This window comes from Biomphalaria glabrata, chromosome 16, assembly GCF_947242115.1.
Source record: "Biomphalaria glabrata chromosome 16, xgBioGlab47.1, whole genome shotgun sequence".
In the NCBI taxonomy this organism is placed as follows: domain Eukaryota; kingdom Metazoa; phylum Mollusca; class Gastropoda; family Planorbidae; genus Biomphalaria; species Biomphalaria glabrata.
The window spans coordinates 1,576,463-1,600,643 of record NC_074726.1 but is presented as its reverse complement, the minus strand read 5'-3'; the positions used below and the strand labels follow the sequence as shown (position 1 = coordinate 1,600,643).

General features: G+C 37.7%; 2 protein-coding genes across 9 annotated transcripts in view; both read left to right on the top strand.

The window, feature by feature from the left end:
• Positions 1 to 21,199, top strand: part of LOC106068584 (uncharacterized) — an 80,407-nt gene extending 59,208 nt beyond the window's left edge. For 4 of the 5 annotated variants that reach the window (XM_056014597.1, XM_056014596.1, XM_056014595.1 and 1 more), the window contains 9 exons: positions 1,590 to 1,634; positions 2,360 to 2,437; positions 7,358 to 7,381; positions 8,710 to 8,748; positions 11,313 to 11,351; positions 13,076 to 14,056; positions 16,669 to 17,115; positions 18,036 to 18,161; positions 19,134 to 21,199. In XM_056014597.1, coding sequence (XP_055870572.1) covers positions 1,590 to 1,634; positions 2,360 to 2,437; positions 7,358 to 7,381; positions 8,710 to 8,748; positions 11,313 to 11,351; positions 13,076 to 14,056; positions 16,669 to 17,115; positions 18,036 to 18,161; positions 19,134 to 19,514 — 2,160 coding nt within the window. In that variant the 3' untranslated portion in view covers positions 19,515 to 21,199. The remainder of the gene's footprint in view (positions 1 to 1,589; positions 1,635 to 2,359; positions 2,438 to 7,357; positions 7,382 to 8,709; positions 8,749 to 11,312; positions 11,352 to 13,075; positions 14,057 to 16,668; positions 17,116 to 18,035; positions 18,162 to 19,133) is intronic. The other variant, XM_056014599.1, reaches the window with a different exon arrangement.
• A 1,055-nt stretch (positions 21,200 to 22,254) lies between these two features.
• Positions 22,255 to 24,181, top strand: part of LOC106068585 (trichohyalin-like) — a 69,916-nt gene continuing 67,989 nt past the window's right edge. For all 4 annotated transcript variants that reach the window (XM_056014188.1, XM_056014190.1, XM_056014189.1 and 1 more), the window contains exon 1: positions 22,255 to 22,384. The gene's annotated coding sequence lies outside the window, so the exon portion shown is untranslated. The remainder of the gene's footprint in view (positions 22,385 to 24,181) is intronic.

Sequence of the window (24,181 nt, the reverse complement as noted above, 5' to 3'; positions counted from 1 at the left end):
GTATGAAAATAATTTTTGTTTTCCATGTTTCGGGTGTTTCTTTCTAACCATTGAAGATACAAACCTCACTCGGGGAGGCTGGTGGTGGCGGCGGGCACCAAATGTAACTCTTTTTCTCCTGACGAAACCAACGATGATTAAATACCATTCAATTAAATTAAATTTTTGTTGTATAAACTTTAACTTGTGTTACATAAACAGAGCATGTATTCTTCTATAATTATAAATCTAATATAACTTTGTCCTGTTTACATGCAAGTTGTTATTGAAGTTAAATCACAACAGGGGAGTGAGACACAAATGAGCAAAATGAATAATTCCATCGGAACGTGGAAAATAATTACGGAGAGAAAGAGTTAATAGAATACAGTTATTTGCAAAACATTACACCCTGTTGATGAAAACTAATCTTCTTTTGTACTAGACATCAAGTATATCAAACAAGACAAAAAAAAAACATTTAAGAACAAGTCACCAACTTCCTAGCCTTTTTTTCTTTGTGCCAACAAAGAATTCATCAGTTGCTGATCGACACTGTTTAGTGGGCCTTCACACTGTTTAGTGAGCCTTCACACTGTTTAGTGAGCCTTCACACTGTTTAGTGAGCCTTCACACTTTTTAGTGAGCCTTCACACTGTTTAGTGAGCCTTCACACTGTTTAGTGAGCCTTCACACTGTTTAGTGAGCCTTCACACAGATAATATCTAGATATGGACCCAAGTCTCTGAATTGATCTCATATTGTCACTATTCATTTGTCGATCTACCAAATGGCTCTTTTTTGTTCTTCCGTTGTGAAGTTTCTGTTATGACCTTGTATCGCTGGACATCAAGAAACAATGTTAAAGGACAGTTGTATCCAATCCTCATTCAGACATTTAACTTACTGCCAATACTTGGTACTCCATTTAAGCCTCTTTCATTGAGGAGCGGTGGCTGGGTAGTAAAGCGCTTGGCTTCTGAACCGGACGTCCGGGGTCAAATCCTGGTGAATTCTGGGATTTTTAATTTTGGGATCCTTAGTGTGCATCTGAGTCCACACAGCTTTAATAGTTATATCAGTTGGAGAAACGTAAAGGCGGTATGTCGTTGTGCTGGCCACATGAAACCCTCGTTAACCGTGGGCTACAGAAACAGATTATCTTTACTTCATCTCTCTTATATATCGCAAGGACTGAAAGGAAACTGTTTCAGCTTCTTTCAACGCTTCCATAAAAGGTCCTCCGTTCCATAGTGGTCATTTGCGGACAGTTATATCTTAGAAATAACCATGGTCTACTGGAAGACGATGATTGAGTCGGACACCTAGCCCTCACGAGGAATGATCACATGCCACCTGTTTTTGCAAGGCGGCGTCACAATTTAACAATTTTATTTTTTCACTTTGCCACAAGCATGAGTGCTATAAAAGGTAGTCAAAGTAACAAATAATTACAATATACACATTAATCCATACACACACTAGGAAAACAATGAAATGATTGTCGCAACGCCATAATGCACTCTAGGCCATCAACCCAGCAATACAAAATGTAAGATATATATATATGTAGACAGGAAGTAAGAATACAATCATATTCTCTTGTACAGATCATGAAAGCCAAATCCACTCCATCTCTTGGTCTGGATGTAAAGGTTAGATTCGTTTCTACTTTTAAATAAATAATAATAGCCGCCCCCCCCCCCCCCACCTTTCAACCTCCCTCTGACTTGATTTCTTAAAGTAGATAATTTAGTCCTATTGTCCAAAGTTATACGTATTGGTAAATCACAGCAGTGGCGTCACTAGGATGGTATGGGAGGTGCGGACCAAAGGGGATCTCAAGGGTACCAGAGCTCAGGGGGAGACATTTACAAACTTTTAAAAAAAAGAAAATTTATATCGCCGTTTCCCAAACTTTTGGGCGCACTTAGTGGAGCGTGATGTTCTAACAAGGGGCCGAAAGGCTATCTTTTTTTCCCCTCAAGTAAAGATTTCTTTTGTAGTTATAAATCCATATATGAGCATTAATCAATTAAAAAATGATAATTTTAAAATTGTAAAAAAAAAATTATAAAGCATTTAATTCATTGGCATCCTTTCATCTTGTAGTTGGGACCCTTGCCAGAGGTGTCTACAACAGTTTAGGTTGCTATATCTGCCAGTAGGGTCTCTCATGCTTCGGTAAAGGCGTGTCCCACTCCCTCCTATATTTAGCTTAAGTTAATTTCCGCTTTTCTTATTCGAGAAATAGTGCGTTAAATATTTTGATATGGTAGTGTTTTTGCGGCTCTTCTTCCAGCTTAAACTAATTTTTGTTTAAAAGAAACAACTAACAACTATTTCATATATTTCGCTTGTTCTTTTTTTTTTATTGTAGCCAAAGAGCAGAAATGTATCAATTGAAAAAGTTATATCTAAAGAAGAAATGGATATTCCACTGTATGAAGAAATAAAGGTTAGACTAGATCGAATATCAATTAGTTATAATTATATGTAATATATATGCCTGGTATGATTATGTCATTACATTGTAGAATGTGGTGTTACTAGACATTGGTTTAAGTAATTATCTAAAAGTAACTCTTAGAATGTTCTGTTGCCAGACAGTGGCTTTGTTTGTTTCTAGCAACTATTGTAATGTGGTGTTATCAGACAGTGCGTTATGCATCTTTTACTGATTCCTAGAATGTGGTGTTACCAGACTATAGTTTGGGTATCTAGCTTCCAGTAATTACAAAGCTTATATCAACTCCGTATGTCTGGCTATTTTTCTGGTAAAAAAGTTGCAACATATTCTTTCTCCCATTTCCCATTCTCGGATCAAGTTGAAACTGTGCAACATTATTCATTGTACCTGACAAGACATGAATAAATTAAAAATTAACCAATTATCGGTGATTAATTAATTTAACTGCTACTTAATGAGAGACGCTGGCAGGACCTTAAAAACAGAACTCCAAGAACACATTAGAGACATTCGTAATTTTTGCAACTAAGCCCGTCTCTATCCATTTTAATAACACACATCATAGGGGTACCGTTGATCTCCTCGTCACTGCCATACAACAATGCAATGACAAAACGCCCGTCTGCAGATCGAAAACAAATTACATGTCAGGCACCCTCCAACCTAACGGGATCAACAACCAATACATCTTTATTTAATATGCGATTGACACTAACACAACCCCCTTTTCCCATTCATCTTTGACTGACATCTCCGCACTCTCCCCCTTTTTTTCTGATTTCACGCGCTTTTACACCAGCTTAGCTCATTTCATTTCTGCCTCGATAGAGAACAACATCGTACAGATAAGTTCACTTAAGACTATTTTTTGTTGTTTGTCATTTTTTGTTTTGTTTTGTAGCTGATGAAGGCCTCGTGGCCCAAACGTCCTTTGTTAAACTTGGTCCGGCATGGTTACATATAAGCATGTTTTTCGTATTTTAATGAGAGACGTGGGTGTATATATGGATTTAATCCCCTTATTATGTTGTTTTGCTCCCACTTCCTATTTACAGACCAAGTTGAAAATTTGAATAATTATTCATAGTCGATGATAATTCACGAATCAATCCAAAAATTAACCAATCAGTTAATCAATCAGTACTAATTAATTAGTTTTGTTTTATATAGCAAAAAGGGAGCTGGGTTACGTAGCTTTTACAAGCTTCTAAAATGTGATGTTACCAGACAGTGGGTTAGGTAGCTTACTTCTAGTATCTCTTATATAATGTGTTGTTGGTAGTCAGTGGGTCAGGTAGCTTACTTCTAGTATCTCTTATAGAATGTGTTGTTGGTAGTCAGTGGGTCAGGTAGCTTACTTCTAGTAGATCTTATAGAATGTGATGTTACCAGACAGTGGGTCAGGTAGCTTACTTCTAGTAGATCTTATAGAATGTGATGTTACCAGACAGTGGGTCAGGTAGCTTACTTCTAGTAGATCTTATAGAATGTGTTGTTACCAAACAGTGGGTCAGGTAGCTTACTTCTAGTATCTCTTACAGAATGTGATGTTACCAGACAGTGGGTTAGGTAGCTTATTTCTAGTATCTCTTATAGAATATGTTGTTGGTAGTCAGTGGGTCAGGTAGCTTACTTCTAGTATCTCTTATAGAATGTGTTGTTGGTAGTCAGTGGGTCAGGTAGCTTACTTCTAGTAGATCTTATAGAATGTGATGTTACCAGACAGTGGGTCAGGTAACTTACTTCTAGTATCTCTTATAGAATGTGTTGTTACCAGACAGTGGGTCAGGTAGCTTACTTCTAGTAGATCTTATAGAATGTGTTGTTACCAGACAGTGGGTCAGGTAGCTTACTTCTAGTAGATCTTATAGAATGTGTTGTTACCAGACAGTGGGTCAGGTAGCTTACTTCTAGCAGATCTTATAGAATGTGTTGTTACCAGACAGTGGGTCAGGTAGCTTACTTCTAGTAGATCTTATAGAATGTGTTGTTACCAGATAGTGGGTCAGGTAGCTTATTTCTAGTATCTCTTATAGAATGTGTTGTTGGTAGTCAGTGGGTCAGGTAGCTTACTTCTAGTAGATCTTATAGAATGTGATGTTACCAGACAGTGGGTCAGGTAACTTACTTCTAGTAGATCTTATAGAATGTGATGTTACCAGACAGTGGGTCAGGTAGCTTACTTCTAGCAGATCTTATAGAATGTGTTGTTACCAGACAGTGGGTCAGGTAGCTTACTTCTAGTAGATCTTATAGAATGTGTTGTTACCAGATAGTGGGTCAGGTAGCTTACTTCTAGTAGATCTTATAGAATGTGTTGTTACCAGACAGTGGGTCAGGTAGCTTACTTCTAGCAGATATTATAGAATGTGATGTTAACAGACAGTGGGTCAGGTAGCTTACTTCTAGTAGATCTTATATAATGTGTTGTTACCAGACAGTGGGTCAGGTAGCTTACTTCTAGCAGATCTAAGAGAATGTGTTGTTACCAGATAGTGGGTCAGGTAGCTTGCTTCTAGTAGATCGTATAGAATGTGATGTTAACAGACAGTGGGTCAGGTAGCTTACTTCTAGTAGATCTTATAGAATGTGATGTTAACAGACAGTGGGTCAGGTAGCTTACTTCTAGTAGATCGTATAGAATGTGATGTTAACAGACAGTGGGTCAGGTAGCTTACTTCTAGTAGATCTTATAGAATGTGTTGTTACCAGACAGTGGGTCAGGTAGCTTACTTCTAGTAGATCGTATAGAATGTGATGTTAACAGACAGTGGGTCAGGTAGCTTACTTCTAGTAGATCTTATAGAATGTGTTGTTACCAGACAGTGGGTCAGGTAGCTTGCTTCTAGTAGATCGTATAGAATGTGATGTTAACAGACAGTGGGTCAGGTAGCTTACTTCTAGTAGATCTTATAGAATGTGATGTTAACAGACAGTGGGTCAGGTAGCTTACTTCTAGTAGATCTTATAGAATGTGTTGTTAACAGACAGTGGGTCAGGTAGCTTACTTCTAGTAGATCTTATAGAATGTGTTGTTACCAGACAGTGGGTCAGGTAGCTTACTTCTAGTAGATCTAAGAGAATGTGTTGTTAACAGTCAGCTGGTCAGGTAGCTTACTTCTAGTAGATCTAAGAGAATGTGTTGTTAACAGTCAGCTGGTCAGGTAGCTTACTTCTAGTAGATCTAAGAGAATGTGTTGTTAACAGTCAGCTGGTCAGGTAGCTTACTTCTAGTAGATCTAAGAGAATGTGTTGTTACCAGACAGTGGGTCAGGTAGCTTACTTCTAGTAGATCTTATAGAATGTGTTGTTACCAGACAGTGGGTCATGTAGCTTACTTCTAGCAGATCTAAGAGAATGTGTTGTTACCAGATAGTGGGTCAGGTAGCTTGCTTCTAGTAGATCGTATAGAATGTGATGTTAACAGACAGTGGGTCAGGTAGCTTACTTCTAGTATCTCTTATAGAATGTGTTGTTACCAGACAGTGGGTCAGGTAGCTTACTTCTAGTAGATCTAAGAGAATGTGTTGTTAACAGTCAGCTGGTCAGGTAGCTTACTTCTAGTAGATCTAAGAGAATGTGTTGTTAACAGTCAGCTGGTCAGGTAGCTTACTTCTAGTAGATCTAAGAGAATGTGTTGTTAACAGTCAGCTGGTCAGGTAGCTTACTTCTAGTAGATCTAAGAGAATGTGTTGTTAACAGTCAGCTGGTCAGGTAGCTTACTTCTAGTAGATCTAAGAGAATGTGTTGTTAACAGTCAGCTGGTCAGGTAGCTTACTTCTAGTAGATCTAAGAGAATTTGTTGTTAACAGTCAGTTGGTCAGGTAGCTTACTTCTAGTAGATCTAAGAGAATGTGTTGTTACCAGACAGTGGGTCAGGTAGCTTACTTCTAGTAGATCTTATAGAATGTGATAATAACAGACAGTGGGTCAGGTAGCTTACTTCTAGTAGATCTTATAGAATGTGATAATAACAGTCAGTTGGTCAGGTAGCTTACTTCTAGTAGATCTTATAGAATGTGATAATAACAGTCAGTTGGTCAGGTAGCTTACTTCTAGTAGATCTAAGAGAATGTGTTGTTACCAGACAGTGGGTCAGGTAGCTTACTTCTAGTAGATCTTATAGAATGTGATAATAACAGACAGTGGGTCAGGTAGCTTACTTCTAGTAGATCTTATAGAATGTGTTGTTACCAGACAGTGGGTCAGGTTTACTTCTAGCAGATCTAAGAGAATGTGATGTTACCAGACAGTGGGTCATGTAGCTTACTTCTAGTAGATCTAAGAGAATGTGTTGTTACCAGATAGTGGGTCAGGTAGCTTACTTCTAGTATCTCTTATAGAATGTGATGTTAACAGACAGTGGGTCAGGTAGCTTACTTCTAGTAGATCGTATAGAATGTGTTGTTACCAGACAGTGGGTCATGTAGCTTACTTCTAGTAGCTCTAAGATAATGTGATGTTACCAGACAGTGGGTCAGGTAGCTTATTTCTAGTAGATCTTATAGAATGTGTTGTTACCAGACAGTGGGTCAGGTAGCTTACTTCTAGTAGATCTAAGAGAATGTGTTGTTAACAGTCAGCTGGTCAGGTAGCTTACTTCTAGTAGATCTAAGAGAATGTGTTGTTAACAGTCAGCTGGTCAGGTAGCTTACTTCTAGTAGATCTAAGAGAATGTGATGTTACCAGACAGTGGGTCAGGTAGCTTACTTCTAGTAGATCTAAGAGAATGTGTTGTTACCAGTCAGCTGGACAGGTAGCTTACTTCTAGTAGATCTAAGAGAATGTGATGTTACCAGACAGTGGGTGACGTAGCTATGATACTTTTTCTCTCTGGTTCTCTTTAACATTCTGACTCTCTGGGTCTCTCTACTTTCTAAGTATGTCATTTCTTATTGCTATTTCTAGGTCACCCTAGACGAAGAAGCTGAGGTAATTTTTTTTGTTATACTCATTAATTTTTTTTTACAACGGTTTTGTGTTACATATGTTAAAATAGAGTTCTCATTTTAAATCTGACGACCCAATATCATTGTGTGACAGTGATGGGAGTTAAGGTGAAAGGTCATCGAACCGCCACTATTCGAAAAGAAAAAAAAAATATTTATTTTCCAAGTTTGAATAACAAGACGAAAAAACATTGTACTTTATGTAATAATACAAAATATAATTCATATTTAATAATAAATTCACCGTAGTAGACTTAACATGAAGCTGGGAGCTGACAAACTGACACGTAAAAGAAGTTGGTCTCTTCTTCTCATCTTTTTTTTTTTAAATCGAGTGTTGTCTTGCTTTCTGGTAGCTGAAAGTCAGTGAAAGGACGTAGACATTTTTCAATTTAAATGATCTCCCCTTCATTACGAAACTAGATGTTAGAAGAAGGCCAGTGCTTAAGAAGCATCGTGTTTAAATTCTCTGGCAACCTTGGCGTGCACTTCGCGTGACACAAGGCCACATTTACTCTTCAAGAGATGTAGTTCACATCTATTCAATTAGCACAGGGGTTCTCAACCTGTCGATTGACGATTTGCCAGGGGTCACCTAAGACGATCTTCTATTGCTGTATGTGTGTGTGCGGGGAGGGGGGTCGCGGCAGAGTGGGGGATTGTAAAAAGGGGTCGCCGAGCATAAAAGGTTGAGAACCGCTGAATTAGCACATTCAGCTCGCGCTTGTTCTTAAAAATAACAAACAGTTCTACTATCTTCTAATGCTTACATATTAGTAAGTTCTTTTTATGAGTGTATATTTCTTTACGGCATTACTGTAAAACCATAAAACCTGGGTCTAAAAGGCTAATGAGAAACTATTAATTGTCCATATCTGTTCATTTGTTTTATTATTACTGTTATAAATATTTTACCTGATTATATTTATAGATACGGGAACTGTCTTTATGTAATTTTAATACATAATTATATGTCTTGATAAAGCTTGATATAGATACGATGTCTTGATCGCATGTGATAAAAAAGTAACGTCTATTAAAAAAGATATGAAGTGTGAAGTCTTGATAAAACTTGATATAAAAATGAAGGGGGCCTTAAGAAGCTGATCCATTATGTTTCTGCCCACCACTAATGTCTGGCATAACTAGAGTAATTATGTCCATATTAATAAAAAAAACAACAACAACAACTGGAATATACTAAAAAAAAATAATAATCAAAACTTAAGATTAAAACAAAAATAATTAAAGAATGTTATGCTTAAATAAATATTCTATATTTAGTCAAACTTATTTCAATACTTCACACAGGACAACAATGATGCTGAAGGAGAGACATCACCTGCATTGGTAGGCTGCTGAATTATCATATATACGAATTAACTAATGTTTCTTTTTAGATTAAATCTACGTTCTAAAAATCATCACTCTATCTTTAAACAGATGTAAACACTAGTCCTTTTTTTTTTAAGAGCTTCAGTTCCATCTGTACCATTAAGCCAACACATTGTCATAGTGCCACATGTTGAGGATAGGGAATGCCGGGTTTCCAAAAATAGATTATGAACACGCGAAAAGAGAATTTCAATCCAACCCTAAGCATATAAGGGCCACTACCGAGTCAGATTCTTCTCTAGTGCCATTAGAGACTGGGATGGGCAGAGATTAAGTCACTGATTAACATGCATGACTCGATTGGCACATGAAATGCGTAGGACGTTTTTTTTAAATAATATAATATATAAGAAGAAGATGAAGAAGATGTGTTGACATTGAAAGATAGAAACCAAAACAGGACTATCGTCATTTCTTCTACTCCTCTCTCCTACACACTTTGTATCAAATATTCAATTTGTAGACTTCATTTCTAAAACAATTCAGGGTGTCCTATAAAAAAATGTCTTTATTTTATAATAATCTAGGACCTCTTTACATATTCTCTATTCAGCTTGCAAATTCATTGGAACTTGGACAAACCTGGACACGGATCTTGAAAACGGCTATAATGATTTTCCTAGAAAATAGAAGTTTTGGTAGATACTAACCCTTACCCTGGATCTATAGGCCAATCATTATAGCCAATATTTATAGTAGATTTATACATTCCCTTAAAAAGTTTTTTTTTCGTGTGTGTGTGTGGGGGGGGGGGAGATCGAGGCGGGGTAAAAAATGTTCCTTTTTTAAAAATCTTTCATTCAATAGTTGTTAAGAGTAAAATAATCGCTTTTCTAGAATGTCATCAGATTCTCAAAGGAGGAGTCGTCTTAAAAAAAATTGTTACTTGTAAATATAGTTAACAGTAATTTTTAAATTTATTTCACTAACTGTTCTCAAACTGTCATTTAGATGTCAGACCACGCTGACAAAGTAGAGCAATACACTCAGATACATCATGAAACCATTTCTTTTAGTATTGTAAGAGCTGTCTAATCTTGGTCTGTAGAATTTGTACTGACCAGAAGATTGGTTGCGTGTTTCTGTGCGCGCTAGTAATACTTTTAAGTTCGTAGAAATTGACGAACAGATTAAAGACAATAACAATAAAGTAGATCAACAGCTGTATGCAGAATATACATGATTAATCCAGAACGGGAAAAGTCTTGTCTCAGTCACTAGAATAAACGATGACTCTTCTCTGAAAACCTAGCTTCAAATGCCCGTTTATCTTTACGCTAGAGTCTTGTTTTGAATCAATGTCGTCATAATTGTGCGTTCACTTGCAGTCACCTAAAGTGCGTCTCTACAGTATTTTTGGTGCATTCATGTTCGTTATGCTTCCATTTACATGTGTCATAGCGTAGACTTGGTCTTCTGGGTATTCCCCATAAAACAAAACAACACATTTCTAGTGGTGTGAGGTCTGCTTAACCTGGAGGGTATTCAATCTGTTGAACTTTGTATACATTCCTTGAGACATCCTGTTTATTGTATATGTATGCAGGTCGCTCTTAGGTTAGCATGTCCCATGAAACACTGCTCCTTTACTTAATCTTCAGAAAAATAGACATTGCTATTATTATTATTATGTTAGAAATAAACGAGTAGTCATTCTCTGGCGCTGCCAGGGTCGAGTTTCGCTAAAGAGAAACAAAATTCATCGTAGTCCCTTTAACAGTTTCCACTGAGGAATTTTCTGGTGATGTGGCAGGTATGCAGCAGTACCGCCCTCTGACAGGTCAAGCATTTATTCTCTGGCACTGTCAGGGTCGAGTTTCGTTACAGAGAAAGAAAATTCATGTAGTTTTTAGTTGAATTCCTTGAAGGGTTAGTTTTAGCCTATAGCCAAGGAGAGGTTTATCATCGTATTTATTTATACGGGAGGAAAGACTTGATCATACCCACTAACAGCACCGCTCAATTGTGTAAATATTATTATTGCTATTATTATTATTATGTTAGAAACGAACGAGAATTCATTCTCTGGCTCTGCTAGGGTCGAGTTTCGTTAAAGAGAAATAAAAATCAATGTAGTCCCTTAATCCGTTTCAACCGAGGAATTTTCTGGTGATGTGGCAGGTCTGCAGCAGTACCACCCTCTGACAGGCAACGAGAATCTTCCTAGGCATGTTAAGGGCCTTGAGGGTATCTGTGAGGTCAATTGTTATTATCCCCTCGGTTAATATAACAATAAGGTATATTGTTATTTTGGATAACTTCCATAAACGCTTAATCTCCAAGGCTAGGTTCCCATATGTTCTTCGTTTTTCCATTTCAGTTTTCCTTATAAATTATGAGACAGTGGCACGGCGATGTAAATAATGGTAGCGTTTTTTTCTTCTTTTTTATCAATGCACAGCCGATGGGAGCGATAAAATCTATCGTTTTGTCGTTCAAAATAGTATTATTATTATTATTATTATTATTATTATTTATGAGCAATGAGTTGATTTTCATTCCCTTGCCTTTCTTTTCAGCCATCTCAAGGAGTTTCTCAGACTGACTTAACGGACAAGGTAGGACCATGGTGACTTTTCTTTCCTTCTCGGCGTTAAAAGCTGGACTCGTTCTACCAGTTAGCCCTAACAGGAAAACCAGTGACTTGGCAGAATTTAAGTCATTGGTTAATCTGCATGACTAAATGCATGACGCGTAGGACGTAATCATCTTCTTTTTTTGAAGTAACGTGTGTATTATATAAGATAAGATAAGACATAACCTTTTTAGCAAATAAGCGTTCCACATGGGGAGGATAAAAAAAAGACTTGCAAAAAAGCCCCATCCGCCCCATTCTCCGTTCCTCGGAGGGGGGGGGGCGGGGGTACGCTATGGTGATTACTCTCTCAGTTGCAGTATTCCTGTATTTCATAAAGCTTATAACAAATCGCTTTGTCCGTCTGTCTGGCCGTCCGTCTGTCTGGCAGAATCATTTTTTTTTACACATTGTTCTCCTACTTCCCATTCGCTGGTCAAGTTGAGGCTTTGCATAGTTATTTCAATGTCAATGACAACACATTAACCCAATAAAAAATATTTACCAATTAGTTAATTAACAAGTGGAAATGAGTTGATTCTGTTATATATATAGAAACTGAAATAAATGTTGCAATATTGAGATATACGGCAGCTGTTGAACAGTTCTTTCCCCAATAAAAAAAAATTAGCAAAATAGGCTATGTTTTAAAATATATTTTCTTGTTTAATCGTGCAAAAGACTTCTCTAATTGCTCTAATTAGTTTGTGGCAACGTACATATTTTTATAATGCATAAACAATTTATTAATACACAATATCAATACTATATCTCTAACTAGATCAAATATACTATCTAGATTACATCTATGGAATGTTTTCAAATCTCTGTTTATATCACCAAATAAGAAAACATTTCCTTTATTTTATCTATCATTTCTTACTTAAAAATTGTGAGATGTTTCGGAAGGACATTAAAGGTTAAATAAAATTTTCAATAGTTTTTAGAGTTGTTGTTTTTGTTATCTAAACGTGACAGACAGACCGACCGGAAAACAAGAACGCACAAAAATAAGCGTCTTTTATCTATCCTGATGTGGGCACTAAACAAAAATTAAATTAAATCTGTTATTTTAAAAAAATTGAGGACACTTATATAAGTACTATGTTTCCATTACTTGTTCGCTACTGCACGAAAGTCGCTGCATAGAAAGTCCATTAAAAAAAATGTGCGTGATATTTACATTCAAAGTGCATTCTTAGCCTTTATAAACAAACATATATGTTTTCTTTTAATTTTCACTGCTAGTTGACCGTAAAAAAGACACCTTTAACTAATATTTATATTTGTTGTGATCATTTTATAAATATATTCGACATAGTGATACCGTGGGGGCATATATATAAATCACATACTTTGTTAACATATTACATTTATGTAATTGTTTTAGAATAGGTGTATTTTTATTTTAAAAAATCGCTTGCATAATTAATTTTATAAATTAAACGGTTTACTTTTAGAAAACCAAAAGTAGCCGTTGCACCTAAACTTTTCAAGCCGCATTGCATGGTGAGAATATATTTTTCATTTCTCTTCTAGTTTTCAAGATCTGAGTGTGACAGACGGACATTTTGCACAAACCTAATAGCGGTTTTTCCCCTTACGGGGCCCGCTAAAAATGGTGTTCTTTATATCGTTATCTTGCTATAAAATAGATTTTATTAAATTCGAATGCTGGGGGATAACTCTTTTTTTTTCTGTTTTCAGCAAGTTGACTACTTGAAAGTTGGAGAAACGAAAGATAAGAGAATTACTAAGAGAGATTTAGGGAAAAAAAATAAAAGGAAAAAAAGCAGGCCAAAGATGAAAAGCAAGTTCGCGCTCAAATCACCTCTGAAGGAAAGCCACGTGCTGTCGAAAACCGACCAATCCTTTCTCATCCCGAGTCACGAGAAAAGCGCATTGACCGAGTTGCTAGCAAAAGCTTTGGAGAAGAGATTAATTAAAAACAGCGTTTCTATGGACCGTTTCGAGAAAGAGGCCATCATAAGGTCGTATGAGAAAAGCTTCCTGTGGCAGTGTCGTGGGCTTGAAGAAAAGGAGAAGGCGTCCCTGCTTCACTTCCTGGAAGATCAGATTTCGAGCTCTGGTCCCGATTTGAGAAGCCCCCTAAAAAATATCACAGCTGTAGAGTCATCGTTCGTCACACGCGACGCTTCGACTGAAAATGTTGTCGAGCCGCGCCCCTACGGGAGTGGCTTGGTGCGGCAAAGTGATGCGCTTGGAGAAGAGGAGAAAGCCTTCCTGCTTAGCTCCTTGGAAAACCTGATTTCGAGTTCCGGCTCTGATGTGAGAAGCACACTAACTGAAGAGTCTTCCCTCTTGACAAGCGATGTTTCGTCAGAAAGAGATGTCGAGCCGCGCTCCCATAAGAAAAGTGATGGATTTACAGAAAAGGTGAAGGCATCTCTGCTTCGCTCCTTGGAAAATCTTGCTTCGGGCTCTAGCCCCGATCGGAGAAAGCAACCAACAGCTGAGGAGTCCCAGTTCTTTACAATCGACGCTTCGTCTGAAAAAGATAAGGAGCAGGACTTTCTGCTTCGCTCCTTGAAAAACCGTGTTTCGACTTCTGGCCCGGATGTGAGAAGCCCACTAAAGCATCCGACACCTGAAGAGTCCCAGCCCTTAACAAGAGTCGCTTCGACTGAAAAAGCTTTTCAGCAGCGCCACTATCGGCCAATTACAGAGGTAAGAGAACGTTTCTGATCACATATAAGCCTCTTAATTAGACTTAGGTCCTCCAGCACCCTTCCGCATAAAAGGCGGCTAGTTGTATTACCAGAGGATCAGTCGACTTCCAATGTCTCATCACAGCCGATGCTCACGTATTTTAGGCCTTTTTAAGAATATAGGCCTTTCAATAATATGCAAGGCTATGTTATAAAAGTGTAAAGTTAAGTTCCCTTTCAGACCTTGTGAGCGCCTTACCACTCAGGTCATCTTTTTCGGTGGCCAACGATTAATGTCAGGTAGCCACAGGTGGACCAAGAGGGGCCAAAGGGCACGAAATACAAAAATTCCAGTCTTCATGTGATCAAAGAATTTGTCTGACTAGTAATAAAAAAAAGGTCCTCTTTCAGATGTTGTGTTCTATAGGGCAGATTGTGCTAATATGTTTATATTGCATTGTTGTTTGTTGTGAATGGTTTTGTTAGAAGTACTTCAAAAAGGATGTGACATGATAAAATGATAAGTCTTTAATGTCTACTATATATATATATATATATATACACAAAGTCTCTGTTCAATTGTTGGTGGTCGAGAGGCCAAGTGCGCTTGAACTTGGCTTGGCTTGGTTTAGAAGGGGGCTCGAGGTTCGACACCCGACTCTGGCAAAGTTGTGTTAACTGAGCACGGAAAACCAACTCCTAGATACCCCCCCCCCCCCAACTGGTCCACAAATGAAATTGGACCAAAAAGCGCGCTCTGAGCATGCTATAAGCATGAAAGTAGCGCTATATGAACTATATTAACGTCTACAGTATTTTATTTATTTTGATCTGTGACAACAGAACACAAAGATGATGTAAAGATCATCTGTTTCGGTGGCCTACGGTGAACGAGGGTGTCATGTGGCCAGCACAACGACCAACCGCCTTTAATTTTCCCCAACCAATGTCAATGTCAGAGGACTCAGAGGCACCCATAGATCCAGAAATTGAAAATCCGAGACGTTAACCCCGGTTCGAAAGCCAAGCGCTTTACCGCTCAGACACCGCGCCTCCTCGTCTGACCTAGCACTACTACTTAAAATGTCAAGCTCGTATTAGGCTAGGATGTAATAACCATTCAACCATGAAGGAACATTAAAAGCATGCAGTACAGAGCAATTAGAGGGACCACCAGGTGTTGAACATACCGCCTAACAATGACATTCTTATTAATTAAATATAGAATACTTTTGTGAAAGTAAACAAAATTTGACGTCATAAACAATCCTCTAGATTATAATATTTTAAAAAAAACTTAATATTTTACTAACCCGTATACGACCATATAGCATTTAATCCCAGACATCTTTAAACTTATAAACTAATTCTTCATTGGTTCCTGTAAATGACATATATAGAAAAAAAAGGGGGGGGGGGAGATAATTTCTACAATTTTGTGTCAATATGAATTGGTCCCAACATTTGGTGTAGATCTACTAAAATGATAATAGTAATATATGTGATAAATTAGACAGTCCTTTGAATAAGTGCAAATCTAAATAAATTTCTAGGAATAAAATGTTGCCCATTACATAAAGTTTGACATCGATTTATTTGGAACTGATTAACGTAAGAAACACTTGCCTGAATTCATAGTTTCAAAAATTATGTATCAATACAATAAAATATTATTTGTATTTCTGACTTTACCAAAGGATTAGTCCTCCAGCATTTAGCTATTACTGCTGATTTTTTTGTGGAACACAAATTCAAGTTTTACGGAACGGTTTGGGAACATTATAGAGACATTTTCCAGTTTGACATGTTTAGATCAGGAAACTATCTTGTTATGCAGTCCCCAGAAATACGATCAACTTATCTGATGGTTGGTAAAACAGAGCACAGAATTAAACACATATATCTCTAGTACCTCACATGTTGAATAACTCTCTCTACCTTCTTGAGGATACAGTCATAGTCGATACACAGGGTTTCAAGCCACACCGACACTGTCCCTAATAAAATATAGTAACAATCAATATAGTCTAATTCATTAATTAAACAATATCCTCTACAGGTACAACGAACTAAGATATTGCGGAACTCACCCACTAAAAGTGGATATATGAAAAAGTTTTTTTCAGCAGCAACAATATCTGATTTTAGACCGAACATTAAGTCAATAACATGGCCCCCCCTCTTACAAGTTACAGGGCTGCTTTCTTCTATATAAACATCACCCGCGGGTCATTCTCGCGAATCAAAACATTGAGGAGTCATTCACAACAGATGTCTATTGAAGTCATCCAGACAAACTGTCATGATAAACTTACTATATATATATTTGAAGATACTGACAGAAACTGATGGTCTTTACATAGTCTGCTCTATAGAGTGCAGGGTCTCAAGGAAATACTTTTGTTGTTTGCTTACTTGATCGCGTGTTGTGCATGCAATACTTGAGTGCCTTGAATAGTATATAATCCAACTCAAAATGGATACTGCACCTTGGTTGTGGATGCAAATTAAAACACGAAACACATCGCTGTAAAAATCACACCTCCAGCGAAGTTATTAAATTATTTCTGTTATTAAACTAACTACTGTATACGTTTCTATGACCCCTTTAACCCTTTTCTCCCTAACCAGGATGAATTATTGCAAAATATGACAAGAGGTAAATTGCTGGAGTCTCTGGAGTCCGAACTACGCGTGGAGAGGAGTACGCTAAGTCCAATACAATACTCCTTGCCGCCAATCGTCAGCCAAACTGGCATGGTGCTGGAGAGGCAGCTGGACCTGGAGAACGAGCATATGGACGTAGCTGACCACAGCTTCATGGAGAAACATAAACTGGACACGGCAAGGAACGCAGCGTTCCATGGCCTGAATCCTGAGTTGATCAGAAGGAAACTGGAAAATGACCCGAGGAAGGCCTACTGGGAGCGTCGACTCAAACGTCTGCCTAAGCCGGTGACCAGAAGAAAGACGAAGATAAAACCGAAATTTACAGGTTGGGATTGCGACAAGCCACTTGCCGACCACCTCTGGCGACGTTTGCCACGTGAACAGGACAACGCTTTGCACCTGCTCAGGGTAAGTCATTGTAAGTGCCGGATTTACTGATAGGGGAAAAAAATCTTGAGCTTACGGCACTAAAGAAAGATGTAAAACTGACATAAAATATCTTGAACTTACAAGGATTGCAGAAAGTTCCCATATCTCAAATAGCTTACGGGGTTTTAAAGTCTTAACACAATACTGGAAGATGTACCAAATTGATTATAGAGCGGACAAAAAAGCGCCGACAAAATAGCGCGAAATTTCCCGACAAAATAGCGCAAGACGAAATAGCGCGGACTTATATATATGATATGTATAAAAGTACCTGATTATTAGTAATTTAATGTCATGGGCATCATTTCTGTTGATGTCTCTATCTTTTTCAATATTAATAGATCTGAAATTATGCCATATTTGCAGAGAACGAGAGTACTTTAAATTTTATATCATTCCCCTTTTTCTCCTTTGATTAAAACGCATAACTTTATTTTTATTGTATATTTTGTTGATGGTTTAACCTAGGTATTTATATTCGTGCACTTCGTCTACGGTTGGGTTGTTGATCTGGGGTTTTGCATATTATGTTTCCTAAAGTATACTTTCATTTCTATGGTTTCTGAACAATAACAATTTGAAAGTTGTAATTAAACTATTGCCCATTGGTAAAAGTATTCATCGTAGAATGGTACAGATTTTAGTCACCTGCAAGAAGGCGATGATGTGTGCACTCTTTCAATGAACTCTATGTTTTGTCTGTTCTATTTATGCGAATCTTTTTTTTTCCCCCCATAAGGATCAATAAAGCGCTTAGTCAGAGTCAAAACTACAAGTCTTATCACGTCTATTCAAATATTCAAACCACAAACGTCTATAAGAAATCTACAAAAAGATTATTCATGCCCAACATGTTATCTCTTCACCAATGAATCTCTTTTTTTTTTTTTGTCTTTCAGTTCCTGGAAAGAAGGTCTGACAGTAAGCACGCCTTCCCGGACACGCAAAATGAGGAAAGAGTTAAAACGCCCAGCACAGAGAGCAGAGACTACATTCTCCAGTTCGGACTGCATGAGCTTTTTGAAGTAAAGTTATCTGCCCCCCCCCACCCCGTCCTGAAGTTTGCAAGAGAAACTAGACATTTAGTTCTAGTTACCGCGACCTTAAGTGAATGTTACGCTTTTTGTGTCTGAGTGTTTATGCGCTAACGAACCTGGGGTTCTGGGTTCGAAGCTTGGTAAAGACTGGGATTTTGAATTACGAGATTTTGAATTACGGGATTTTGAATTACGGGATTTTTATGGAGCCTCAGAGTCCACCCAACTCCAATGGGTGCCTGACTTTAGTTGGGGAAAGTAAAGGCGGTTATTCTTTGTGCTGGCCACATAGCACCCCGCCCATTGTCCATTGAAACAGATGACCTTAACATCAACTGCCCTGTAAATGGCAATATCTGAAAGGGGATTTTTTAAAATCATTTTAGTTTGATGAACATCTCTTTAAGACGAATAGAGCAAGGAATATAGAAGGGGCTCCCCAATCTGATCTTTTTCTTTCCCCTCTCTCACTAACTGTTCTCTTTTTTTTTCTCTCTTCTTTCAGGTTCTCTTTTTTCTCAACCTACATACTCTCTTTTCTCTCTTCCTACCGGATCTCATTTTCTCATGTCTTACCTGCTCTCTTTTTCTCTTTTCCCAACCTTTTCTATTCTTTCTATTAGCAGGCACTGTGTTCTCAATTTCTATCTGTTCTCTTTACTCACTTCCTACCTGTTCTCTTTTTCTCACTTCTTAACTGATAAGTTTTTCTTTCATCTCATCACTCTCTCTCTCTCTCTCTGCTCCATTTTCCCCCTCTCTCTACACGCTCTCTTCTTTTCTTGCACTAGCTTTCTCTCTTTTTCTATCTACCAGCTTCAATGTTTTCCTCTCTAATTCAGCACCCCTCTCTTTTCCTTATTCTCTCTAAATTATGTAACACAAAAAAGATATTATCACATATCGATATCATGCTGACTTGATGCTATTCTATAAATATTGTTTGTGTTGCTCTTGCAGTTCCTGATGGTATGTTTGATCACAGACAAACCCGACAAGCCGCTGGACTTTCTGATCGACTTGGCGCACTGCATCAACGCTGAGCAGAAACACAGGAGGGAGGCGGACTACGTGACGAGAAGAGGCATGCAGAACTCTGTGGACTCTGACGCTCATCGTATGGTGCTGCCCTACATCCCCTCAGAGCCTTCTTCTTTATCGTCGAGCTCCCCCAGCAGCACCCCCGCGCCGGAGACGACATCGTCGTCCACACTCCACCCGAGTCCGGCCAATGCAGCCTCCTCCCCCTCGAGCTCATCATCCAGTCCATTGTCGCAGTCATCATCGTCGTCGTCTTCACACGAGCCTGAGAGCTCCACCCCTGAGTCCCCTTCTTTATGATTTCATAGAGACACGACTTTGACTTTTTATGCCAAGTGTTACACGCTTCCATCATGCAAGGAACATATGAAAGTCAGCTTAAAATTACCTTAGTTGGCCGCAAAGGTAACAGAAAAATTAAGCCATGTTCAAGAAAATGGCCGTAATGCTAGATGGTCATCATGTTTGGAAGTTTATCGTAATAAGTCTGCGGCGTTCTTTTAAGTAACTATCTCAGCGGTTCTCATCATGTGTATTGCGACCCCCGGTATAAGGATAAAAGACTATTTTCCAGAAATCACCTGAAATCGGAAGCTTCTTTTTATGTGTCTGTTCTAACGTGAAAAAACGTGACATTTTCTGTCGCTATTTTTTTTTATTTCTTAGTATGATGGTCAGTCGATGATAAATGTTGAGGATAGCCGAATCAGAACGATTTCTAACATTTTAAATGTCGCGACATAACTATTTTCAACAGTTTAAAATACGGTCCATCAGACGATGACCGGATTTAAAGGCTTGAACTGTGGCGTAGCTAGGGTGGTAGTGGGGGGAATTTGAAAATCCCTCCAGGCCCCCACTTGAGAAGGGCCCCCCCACTTGAGGAGGGCCCCCACTTGAGGAGGGCCCCCACTTGAGGAGGGCCCCCACATGAGGAGGGCCACCAAATTGTTCGAAATTATTTTTTTTACGTTAAATATTAACCCATTATCTGATGTCATGATGTCGAATGTCAAAATGCAGGGGCCCCTTAAAGAGGTAAAGCCCCCCACCCCGGCCCCCCAAATGATGGCAAATTCCTAGCTACGCCACTGGGCTTGGGCTTAGCCTGAAAGCAGGGGTCATCTATCTGCCTCCACTTCCTGGACAACATCCACTAGACTGTTATTACATCACAAGCGGACAAACCATAATTACATATTGAGTCATAAAACTTTGGCAATGTTTATTTTCTGACAATGACAAAGATATTACGCGTTTCAGATTTATTATACATTATGATTTTTTTGTTTATCATTAGGATAAAACACAGTTACTTTGGCGTTGGTATAATTGGGTTGGCTGCATAATTATGAATCATATTAATAGGGTCGCGGAACAAAGGTTGAGAACCGCAGGACTATAGATATTTCATTGGTATATGTGATGCGTTAAACGAAAGAACACTTATTAACTATAGTAACATTCAACCCTCCAAGAAACTATAAGTATATTTTTTGATCATCCTGTTTTATTTTGTATGCGCATAGCTGTTAAGTTGTATTTTTTTTTCTTCTTTAGACATATTATCAATTTTAAAACTTTTATTCTTAAAGTGTATGTCTGCGTGGGCATGTAAGTATGTCGGAGTATACCCATGTTAAATAAATATATTTACAAAAAAAAAAGTATTTTAAAAGCTAGATATAAGTTTTGTATGCACACAGAGGTCCACCTATTTTAACTAATATGCTTCAACTTGATTTCTACCTTTAACTTACCTACACATCTGTATTCTATATGCAAACCCTATTCCACTGAATAATAATGTATGCCTTTTTTTTTTATCTATAAATTTTATTGATGCATTTATTGTAGAAAAAAATTATGAAAAACAAAACTTTGTTATATTTTATGTTTATGATAATGTTGTTTATATCACCAGTGGGACTTTTTTGATAGTATGCTTTTACAATTGACCTAATAAAGTGATGTTGACAAATCGATTCACAGTGTCTTGATACTAAAGTCTATATATATATATATATATATATATATATATATATATATATATATTTATATATATATATATATATATATATGGGAACCTAAGCTTGGAGATAAAGCGTTTATGGAAGTTATCCAAAAAAACAATATACCCTATTGTTATATCAACCGAGGGGATAATAACAACTGACCTCACAGATACCTTCAAGGCCCCTAACATTCCTAGGAACATCCTCGTTGCCAGTCAGAGGGCGGTACTGCTGCAGACCTGCCACATCACCAGAAAATTCCTCAGTGGAAACTGATAAAAGGACTACAATGAATTTTGTTTCCCTTAAACGAAACTCGACTCTGGCAGCGCCAGCGAATGAATAATCGTTTGTTTCTAACATAATAATCTTTATAATCCATAATGAGATTTGTCTTATAATTTGTGCATTACACTGAACAAAACAGTATAACTATAGAAGACCGAAATATAAAAAATAAATAGACCACCAGCGGACTATGGCAGTGGCGAAGCCAGGGTGGGGGGAAGAGGGGGGAGAATTTGAAAATCCCCCCAAGTCCCCACTTGAGAGGGGCTCCAAATGAGTGTTTTTTAAATTAAAAATTAATATTACGCAAAATGTAAGGGTCCCCAAGGAGTCGGGTCCCCAAGGAGTCAAGTCCCCGGGCCCCCAAACGATGGAAAATTGCTAGCTACGCCCCTGGACTATGGCTTTGTCTGCATGAGACTTATTGCACTGCATCACAAGTGGAAAAATATGCAGGTGAAACACTGCAATCAATCTTGATCTTCGGAATCGAAGACATTGCCATAATTATTATGAGCCCTTTCTATAATCTGCAAACTTGATACCCTAAAAGCTTTTTTTTTATAGTTCTTTGCAACAGATAAACCACAGACCTATATATATATATGTAGGTCTGTGAGATAAACATTTCCAGAACTTCTATTGATGCGATTTTGTTTTTAAACTGCAAGACACGAGACAACAGCTATCTCATGCGCACCGTTTGCGCACCACTTGCTCGAGCGCATCTCGGTCAACAGTGCGGAGATCATCTGACAAGCTGATGACAGATGGGACTGCCGAGGTTTCCGGCAGTAGTCTTTGAGATCAACAAACATTGGAAAGTTCTTCACTTTGGTGAAGTATTTTTCCAATGCTCCATCTCCGGTAATGTATATTATACATGCTTTGTTAGGTCTTAGGTTGTTTGGGAAGAACTAGATCGATTTTATGTTCCTTATCATTTTAAAAATGTCAACTTTTTAATATTTTAATCTAGATCTAGATCTAGCCAATCTAGGTGACAGTGATACTGATAGAAATTAGTCGTCTGATGTAGACGAGTCCAAAGTTTAGTTCCAGATTAAATATATAATACATCATGTCGTAAATTAAATGACCAATATTATATATCATATGGACCAATCTGTGGTGGTCTCTTATTAAAAGGTTACAATATTAGGACTATCTTTATCTAATTAACATATCAATAGCTTCCTAATATTGTTTTTGTTAATTTCCATTTATAATTACAGATTGGCGGTTCTTATATTCAAAATAACATTGGATTAATTATTATTTAGGCTATCTTAGCATTTTTTTATATTTTATAAGTATTCGATTTCTATTTATAAAAAAAATATAAAAGACTCCCAATACTAGGCATGTGATACTGGGAATGTAATAAGGACATGCGATAAAGAATATATGATGAGGCTTGAGACAGGCAAGAAAAGGGGCGATAGCTATATGTACATGAAACAGGTGAAATAATTAATAATTGCAAGATTGAATTAATGTGTAGTTAAAGATGTTCAGAGAAAATATCAATGGGCTGAAATAAAGCTCGTTTCGCCATCTTGAACCAATGAGCTGTATAGACTGTACCTAACTGGTTAGAATTGAAGGAAAGAGAAAATATCTACAATCTAAGACTAAGACTAAGACTGCTTTATTGATCCTTACGGAAATTTGTTGGGATTACAAGGACTCGTTTCTCATATAAAGACAACACACCAGAAAAATACACATAAATACAACAGACAACATAAAGAGTTCATTCAGCGACTACACACAGGTATCTAGGTGCATTTCATGTTCCCTGATCAATGAGTGGGTGGCCGTTGTCTTCCATGAGTTTTTCGATTTTTCTTAGGCACTTTTGTTCAAAAAGTTCCTTTAAGTGTGGTAATGTTGTGAGTGTAATTTGTTATGCTTTTTTAATGATGTTTTCTAGACGTCGCAACAGTTTAGATAAAGCGTCGCCTTGCCAACAAGTTATTCCGTATGTCAGCAGATTTTGTACAGTGGCGCCGTAAAAAGTCTCAAGGATCTTCTTGTTAAGTTTAAAGCTATTGAGTTTGTATAGAAAAAAGAGTCGCTGGGCTGTTTTCTTTGTCAGAGTTCCAAGGTGGCCTTCCCATGAACGCTTGTTGTTGATGATAACGCCTAGATATTTATATGCCTTTACTTGTTCTATAGATGTAGTGTTTATTTGCAGTTCACGTATAGTTTGTTTTTTCTTTCTAAAATCTATTAGTTCTTTAGTTTTTGTTACATTCAGTTCTAGAAAGTTGTCGGTGCACCAGTTTGTAAACTCTACTATCGAGCTTCGATACTGAGTTTCGTCTCCTGAAATAAGACCGACTATGGCAGTATCATCAGCGAATTTAATGAGTTTAACTGAGTCATAGATGCTTCTTATGTCATTAGTGTAAAGAGTGTATAGTACAGGAGAAAGTACACAACCTTGTGGAGCACCCGTACATAGTACTCGAGTTGACGATTTGGTGTTGTTGACTTTAACATACTGGGGCCGTTGGGTTAAAAAGTTTAGAACCCATGCTTGTACGTAAGGGCTTACATTTAAGTTACTCAAGTTTGTTTATCATTAGATTCTATAGTTTCTATAGGCACAACATTTTGAATCCAAATGACAAATTGGCAAGCCCAGAGTTTTCCAGC